Source organism: Jaculus jaculus, chromosome 4 (assembly GCF_020740685.1).
Source record: "Jaculus jaculus isolate mJacJac1 chromosome 4, mJacJac1.mat.Y.cur, whole genome shotgun sequence".
Lineage (NCBI taxonomy): Eukaryota > Metazoa > Chordata > Mammalia > Rodentia > Dipodidae > Jaculus > Jaculus jaculus.
In genome coordinates, this window is record NC_059105.1 from 112,121,112 (window position 1) to 112,130,252 (window position 9,141).

A 9,141-nucleotide genomic window follows, 5' to 3' on the forward strand; every position below is an offset into this window, starting at 1 on the left:
AGTAATCGCACCTGTGGAAAGCTTCAAAAATTTAAAACACAAGGAAGTTGGCCAGTCTGAGATGAGAGAATTGAAAAACCTATGAGGGCATTATGCTCAATAGTATATTGTGAGATTCTCATGTGAAACAAGAGGCCCTTTCTAACATAGCACATTATGTGCAGAGAAGAGAAAGCCAAATCCAATCAGACCACAAAGAACTACTGACTTAGTGTTTCCTAAGACATAACCCAGGCCCCTTAGAGCATTCTAGAAAGCTCATAGTGTTCTAAGGGATGATACCCAAATGAATTTTCAAAATAATTTTATGCTTATATGTCTGTTTGCATATGTTATATATTTGCATATTATATAAACTTTCATAGATTTTCTGTAAGAGTAATATATAAATCTAATTCTAATAAAAGAATAATTTTTAAATTAAATATATTAAGTAAATAAACTAGTGTAAATAAAAATTATAAAGATTGACTACAGATTTAAAAATAATTATTTGATTTTTAGTGAACCCAAAGTCAAATAAGAGTTAAAATATAATTATACCTGTCTCGCTCTTACTTAGAATTTATACTGCCAAGTGACTACTATATATGAAGTAGTAATACATTTTGGTTTTTAAGATAAAGTCTCAAGTTCTTGACAATCAGATCTGCTTTCATTTCCTGCTACATTCCCTCTACCTACTTCCCATCCCTAAACAGCAGTGTTCTCTCAGGATCACTTCTCTCACCACTTTTCCACTAGACAGGATACAGCTCAATATGCACCCTCAACTTTGGAATCAGCTCTCAAGAACCACCTCATTACCTGTACCCTGAAGAACTTCTATGTCATATGTCTGATGTGGTGGTCAAAATTTGTCAGTACTGTGATACTTCCATTGCAGTAAGTATGCTACTGGTTATACTCCTGCCTAGAGTTATTGAAAGCAGCCTTTGTTCCTGGACATCTAGCTGGTCTTGGATATACTGAAAGGAATAAACATGAACCCTTCTTTGAGCAGGCTCCCTGTCAAGACTCTGGGCTCTAAGTTAGCTGTTCTACAGCACCATGTACATGGCTCAAGGAGCATGGGGGCCACCCTGTCTCAGCTCATGCAAAGAAGGGAGGCTTTCTTGAGTGTTTTCAGAATCATGAAGAACACATAGGAATCAGTCCATTGAAGGTTAATGTCATGTCAGAAACATGTAAAACATGACATGGGTATGAAAAATGAGGTCAAGATAATAACTAGGCATAAAGATACATTTGATCTTTGTTTCTTGAGTGCATAAGGTCAGCTGGCTATAAAGCATGTGTGAGGAAATGACAGCACAATTGAAAGAAAGGTTTCGACACAATAGGGTCACATGAAGGAAATTTTTGGTAAATTGTCTAGGGGCTGTAATCCATGAAAGCTCTTGGATATTTAAGCAAAGATTACCACAATAAATTGCATATAATTAGGGGCTAAGGCAGAACAGGGGCTCAGTCAATATCTGTGGAGTTACTCATTATCACTACCCCAATAATCTTGAATCTTAACTCCACATAGAACAGTGTTTCGATGGCAAAATGTCTTCCAGTTTCCAAATGAATAGCAGGAGCAGATCTTTAATATTTATAGTTGAACAAAAATAATAAAATGGGAACAATCTGTTGTCTATAGAGATTACATTTTTTTCTCATGTATTACCACATCTAGTTGTCCAAAGGCTTCTCAACTTTGTGATTTACATAGATTCTATTTCTTGTATCTTGCAAATGAGAACACAGATGTTTGGGAGTTTCTGTGAAACCCAGTATGAGAAAGCCTAGCAAATGAGACAAATCTGAATCAACCAAAATGTTTCTGACTGGGAATTTCATGTATTGATGGAGGGATTTCCCTTCCTCTTGGTCCTTTGATAAATAGAAGCAGGAATTCCCCACTCCAAGTGTCTACTGCAGTTCCTGTGGCACAAGTAAGTCTTTCCTGTAAGGTGACTAGGAGTCTGGTAAATGGTCGGAGAGGGCAGCTACAACAGGATGAAAATCCAGGGCAAGAGGTAGGGACAGACAATGTGACTATTTACCAAGTGATCATAAAGGTCAAGAACATCTAGAAACAAGGTTAAGAACATGAGGGAAATTCAAAGGTAAAAACTTTAGAGAACACAATTATAACATCCGAAGAAGAGAATGCAGAGGGCAGGTGTGTCATAAACTGCATGCAAAAGCCATGGTGACACAATGCAGACCTTCAGTAAACCCTCAATGAAGAGGTTGAGGCTTAAGCAAATGGACCAAGTTTTCATTTTTCAAAACAATGAACATGGCTTAATATGGCATTAAAACTGTCAAGTAGAACCCAAAGGAAATGCCAAAGAAAAGAAACTAAGGAAAAGGAATATATGCCAAGGATGATAGGAAAACACCAGAATATAGAATCATATGTGGAACTGGTAGTAAAGATGGAGGCTGTGATGGGTGTACAAAGTACTGTGTTGTGCTCAGTGGTGAAGCAGTTGTAAACAGAAGTATGTAAGGGAAAATATTCATAGTGTGAATTTATATAAAGGGTTAGTGAGACCCTAGAGAGAACAAACACAAATCTTAAGACACTGAAAGGGACTTTCCAAGGCATGTATGAGTCAAGGAAAGAACATTTATTAACAGGAGCAGTTATTATGATGTTACACTGTACCATCACAGCACTCTACGATGAGGTAACTACATCAGGGAGTGATGCCCATGAAACAGTGCTATAGGAATGGTAGTCTCTGGAATTGCACAGCATGGTTCCTAGCAGGGCTTTCTACCACTTGGTTTGTGGGACTCCCAGGATCTCCATATTTAGCCCATTTTCCATGATGGACTTTCTGTTTTTAATACCCGTTTTCATGCGCAACTCCCAGCTCCACCTCATGAACCCCTGTGTGTATCTGAATACCTTGCCTCTTTAATGGATCAAATTTAATCAACTTTTGTTTTCTCCAGCCTGATAATACTGTGAGTGTATTTTGAGCAAGAAAAATAAAAAAAATATTGTAGTCATCTTTTTAATTGATCCTCTGTCAAAGCACTTGATTGCTTCTTTTCTTCCATGGCAACATCCCCCACCATTCTCATTGCTAGTTCTGTGGAACAGGACATAAACTTGGAAAGTTAAAACACGCCAACAGGGTCTGAATTACCTACCAACTGAAAAATCAACAGCTTTGTTACCAGTCTAGTCCTACTTAAATCTGTAAGAACCTTCTTCTGCCTCCATACTGAGCTGCTCTTTGTTCACTGAACATGTTCTGTGCTTTTCTGTCTCCCATTATTCTCTGGAAGTATTGCTATTCAGTCTTACTTCAATCACCTAGCCATGTTAAGTTTAGTAATGAATCTTGTGCTCATATTTATTCTGATGGAAAAATGATAAATGGGGCTGAAGATTGCTCAATGGTTAAAGGCATTTGCTTACAAAGTCTGATGTCCCAGGTTCAATTTCTCAGTACCCATGTAAAGCCAAAGGTACAAAGTGTCACATGTGTCTGAGGTTCATTTGCTGTGGAAGGGGGTCCTGAAACCCCCATGCACACTCTCTCTCTTCTTTGTTTTTGTCTCTCTCAAATAGATTTATAAAGATGATGAATTATGGAGATTTTGATGGTGGGTCAGATATCAATCTCTAGCCAAACTTGTGTGAATTACTAAGCAATGGTTGATGAACAGGTAGCATAGAAAGTGATAGTTAATATCACTCAGCTTATATTCGGTCCTTATCAAATCAATCACTAAAGTCTTACGAAGGTGACCTCATTTTCCTATATCACTGAATATATTAGAGGTTCAGGGGAGTAGACCATTCACATTGTATCTTCACTACAGAGTGTAATTTGGGAAATTACTTTTACATCTTTTACATTTACTTGTGGGCAGAATAATGGGACATTTAGTTTCCTTTTAAGATAACTGAGCAACAGTAGCTCCAAAAAGTAAATTGATGGACCATTAAAGAATCTGTCCATAGTCAGCAGCTGAGACTCTAACCCTAGTACTAGCTTGTTTTGCCAGGAGCTTAAGAAATCACATATTGCACATGTTTGTATTGTCTACAAGTCTCACAAATCTGAGAATGAAAGCCAATTTGCTGGGACTTAAAAACAAGATTGGGCTGGAGAGATGCCTAGTGGTTAAGATGCTTGCCTGCAAAGCCTACAGACCCAGGTTCTATTCCCCAGTACCCACAAAAGCCAGATGCATAAGGTGGTACACATGTTGGAGTTCATTTGTAGTGGCTAGAGGCTGTGGTATGCCCATTCTCTCTCTGTCTCTCCCTATCTCTCTCTCTCTTCTCCTCTTTCTCCTTTATCTATCTCAAATAAATAAATAATATATTTAAAAACAAAATTCCAGGGCTGGAGAGATGGTTTGGCATTTAAAACACTTTCCTGAGAAGCCTAAGGGCCCAAGTTGAATTCCCCAGTCACCTGAGTGAAGCCAAACGGACCTTCATTTATAGCACTAAGAGACCCTGATCCACATTTAGGAGCACTCGCGTGCATGCACATGCCCGTGTGTGTGTGCACAAACACACAAGACAATAATAAAAATAAAAACGATAACTTTCTTAACACATAGAACGATGTGAAATCATGAACACGATTACATGTACTTTGGGCACAAAATTTAGAATATTTTTCAATGCCCTGATCATAGTTCTTGTAAAAAAAAAAAAAAAAAAAAAAAAAAAAAAAAAAAACTAGCTTGCCAGCTTACAGTGATTCCACCATACAATAGAGCTATTCCAAAGCTCAAATCATTTTAGGCTGCATCAAAATTTTATTGAACAAAAGAAGGAAGCATCTGTTTCAATACCAGTTGTACCGAAAGGACTGTTACATATCAAAACAGCTGTTACAAGCTGTCTGAGAATATGGGTGATTTTACCATGAGAACAATTGAATGTAGCAATATATAACACTATAAACAATTTTCTAAATTATATTAATTTCTTCCCCATTTAAAAATGCTTTTATGCTTGGATTTAGCCATTCCAGCATACCCATTAGTTCTGCATGGCATGAAGCTCACAGAATACCAATATATGCTGGTTACTACAAGAACTAAGTCAAATGAAACAGGACAGGTGGTAGATCTATATGCGAAACTTTGATGGAACACAGACTCAGCAATGACCTGATACCTACATTAGCACTGCAGCAAATGAATGTGTGTACAAGTGAAATTGTCTAAACCAACATGGAAGTGTCATTTATGTACAAGTCTTATACCTAAGAGATCACAGTAGTGTCACTGAAGCCATCGTTTCAGAAAAGACCCTCCTTCTGTCCCTTATTACAGTTTTGCATTGTATCAAAAAAATTAACTGGATTGTGTGAAAGAGTTATTTAACTGAAGGATATAAAAATATTGACTTACTAAGTGCAAGTGTCACTGCAAACAAACTCCAGATGCATACACCACCACTGTGTGCTTCTGGCTTTATGTGGGTACTGGGGGATTGGACCCAGGCCATCACACTTCACAAGCAAGCACCTTTAGCCACTGAACCTTCTATCTTCAGGCCCAGAAGACCTAATTTTAACAATAGCCATATTCACCACAAAAAGCATTGTGATATTTTCCATCAACCTCTGTGAGGAGTGAAACAAGACTTCCTTTTATGATTATTATGGGGCTTTAGTGCCTAGCCCAAGACAGCACTGCATGCCTAGGTAACAACCAGACGGGACAATTCCTGTGTGGCTTAGGCTCAACCTGAACTGCAAGCAGTGTTCCCTTCATGCACCAATCCTTAAGCAGTCAAATGCATTTTCAACTGACATAATTAGAGCAAAGACAGTTTTACTGACTTAAAAACAGCCTCTCTAGATAATGAGACATCTATTGTTCCAAGTTATAGATATTTTTTTAAACCAAGGAAAATTTGATCTTGGGAAAGAACTGAAAATAATGAGCAGAACTTTTGGATCATCTTAGTAACCTCATTTTTAAAGTTATGAAAATATAATCTTGTTTATATTAGAATTTTTCTGTGGCCAGCATACTCTGTACCACATTAAAATACAAATGTGAGGCCATCAGTGCAGTATTTGCTATCTGTGTATACTAATTGCCATAATGACTATAAAAATATCTGTTTATTTATTGCTACATATTCTCAGAAATGAAGTAAAGAAATATCTTCTCACACCTTAGTAACTGTACCCTTAGGAGCCACTCATTATAGAGTATAAAACCATCAAATAGACATGGCCTGTTTATTTCACTTCTATCAGTGGCAAAAAAATACATTTTTATATTAGCCAGCTTATATATCATGAAATCAATTTAAAAGCTTCTTTTTTTGGTTATTCGAGGTAGGGTTTCACTCTAGCCCAGGCTGACCTGGAATTCACTATGGAGTCTCAAGGTGGCCTCGAAATCAGGCGATACTCTTGCCTCTCTGTCTCCCGAGAGATGGGATTAAAGGCATGTGTCACCACACCAGGCTAAAAGCTTTTCATTCATAATTTTCAAAAGGAAGCCTTATTTCACTCCTCTCAGGGGTTGATGGAAAATTTTCAAGGCAAAGGATTGGCTGAGAAATTTATGAGGCAGCTTACATCCCATTTCCATTGCCAGGGGGTAACTGCAAGGGTGCTCTGTTGGACAAGAGGCTTAAGCAGGATTTATATGTCTATGCACACTTGGAAAAAAAACTAGAATCACAAAAAAAAAGTGAAACATTTTTATGTGGATGTATACTCACCAGTGGCCCATAGCTCAATCTTATTATGAAACTTGCCTTTGTTCCCATTTTCTCTTAGCACTGTACTCATTCTCTAGCATGTTACCTGTACAAGACACCCATCACCTAGTGCCATCCTATGTTTTTACTAAGTTCTCTTGTCTTTTTTTTATTATTTATTTGAGAGCAACAGACAGACAGAGTAAGAGGGAGAGAGAGAGAGAGAGAGAGAGAGAGAGCGAGCGCAGAGTGGGTGCACCAGGGCTTCCAGCCACTGCAAATGAACTCCAGATGCGTGCGCCCCCTTGTGCATCTGGCTAACGTGGGACCTGGGGAATCGAGCCTCGAACCGGGGTCCTTAGGCTTCACAGGCAAGCACTTAACCACTAAGCCATCTCTCCAGCCCAGTTCTTTCATCTTTTAAAACACTTCCATTCATCTCTTTCTTTTACAATCCCTTCAAGGCTTGTTTGTAGAGTGCTCTCCTCCCCTTGGCAGTGCTTATTTTTATGAAAGACAGAAACAGCTTTCTAATCTGCCATGCTTTCACATATCTGTGCATAAGTTTACATTTTTACTCCATAAATAATGTACATGAATGTTAGAATCTTTTCTGGCACTGATAAAAAATGGGCTCTGACTATCTAAATATCACACTCTACTCTGTAAAGACAAAACCAGTTGCAGAATGCCACATCTCTTGCACAGGCACAGAGCCAGTCTTTGGGCAGCTCTGGACCTAGAATTCTCTAATTCACATTTCTATAAAGAACCTTTATAGAGGCTACCATGAAAGCAATGCTTTTGCATGAATTTTAAAGAATATAATCTTACCTGGTACCAAGTAATAGCTGGACTTTGTGAATCACTCTGGCAGCTAAGACTGGGACAATAAATGGTGCCAACACTACCAAGAAGCAGGTATTGTGTATGTTGTACTGAGTTCTCACAGGATATATTTGTTTGAGCCTTAACTTCTAAGACAATCTTAATGCAACAGCTGGTATCCTGGGGGCTTCTAGTAGAAAAGCAAGGTCCAGTCAACATAGATGCTTTAACTGATAATACAGGGTTTGAGAATACTTTTAGAGTGGGATACCTTTGCTACATACCTAATCCTAGGTCTGCAAATATATGGCCCAGTATTATTCATCAGTGGGGCCAAAATGGCCAGGATGTTCTTATCCTGAATTATGTAAGGAGACCCACTAGAAATTTCCTCAAATGGACCTCCACTCTGAGGCTGCCTGTACCACTGGACATCAGATAGGTCCTTGCTACTACTGCAGACTGGGTGGTCAGGGCCTTGTGTTGGTGAGTGTTGACTTCTGTAGAAATAATGCAGCTCTAGTAAATCACAAAATAAAACGAACTCCTCACTCTTCACAGAATATATCCACAGGATTTGTTTCGTGGAGCAATCTGAAAATTATAGTAACAAAACAACATAAGGAATTACATTATAATTTTTAACTCTTATTTATATTTACAAATAGTACTTGATATAACAAAGGATTGATTAATTTCCCTGTGTGTCTATCTTTCACACTATGTCCAGTTCATAGAGAAAAATACTCCATATTCTAATTCCCTCCTCATGGGCTTATGCATCCCCAGTAGAGACCTAACTTCCTGTGAATAATGGATGAACCACCTTCACTCCACCTCGATGGTCTCACTGAAAGCCCAGCTGTGGCAAGTGAGTTCCCCATCAGGGATCTGTATCAGCCAAAAGCTGTTCCACTAAATAATTCTCCTCCTACTCTCTTTCACCAGTGGGAAGTGAATGCTATGTTTTAATAAGCCACGCTGCTGATATATCAGATTATGTGTCACTTAAGATTTTAACCAAAAGATCAATGCTAACAGGAAAAGTGAAAACCATACCTGAATTATGAAATCCCGTGGTTGTCTCTCCTGCAACAAGCACAAGAAGTGCCCAGCTCAAACAGAGCATGGCTCTCTTTTATTCCTGTTAATGCTTCTGTGATGTCATCCTATTGCCAGTACAGGGTGTGCGGACAGTCAGAGATCATTCTCAAGCATCCTCTTTTATTCCACAATGGGAAATTGAGAAATAAAAACCTGTGACCAAACTGAAAGTCACACAGGAAACCATGAAAGGGCATATCCCTTCCCTGCAAACAGGCTTTCACATGCCCAGAGTCTGCATGTGGATTTTCAGTGGTGGGAAACTATCTCCCTCAATGTGTCATCTCTTGCACATCCAAAGGAAGAGAATTTCCAGCTTAGGGTAAGCCTTAGTCCCCCATCCACCTCATATATATTTTTGATACCATTTTCCCTTCATAACTTGCTTTTTCTTTTCTTTTAGTAGTCTCATTTAATGTGTATTTTTCTTTTTTGTTGTTAATTAAATTATTTCTGTTTATTTTTATTTATTTATTTGAGAGCAACAGACATAGAAAAGCAGATGG

At 38.3% G+C, this 9,141-nt stretch overlaps 1 protein-coding gene across 1 annotated transcript in view; it reads right to left on the bottom strand.

Moving 5' to 3' along the window:
• LOC101597659 (interleukin 18 receptor accessory protein) overlaps window positions 1-8,660 on the bottom strand; it is a 34,552-nt gene extending 25,892 nt beyond the window's left edge. Inside the window, exons 1-3 of the mRNA XM_004651692.3 lie at window positions 8,591-8,660; window positions 7,816-8,125; window positions 7,538-7,721 (exon numbers count right to left, since the gene is read on the bottom strand). Coding sequence (XP_004651749.3) covers window positions 7,538-7,721; window positions 7,816-8,125; window positions 8,591-8,660 — 564 coding nt within the window. The remainder of the gene's footprint in view (window positions 1-7,537; window positions 7,722-7,815; window positions 8,126-8,590) is intronic.
• Window positions 8,661-9,141: the final 481 nt, after the last annotated feature.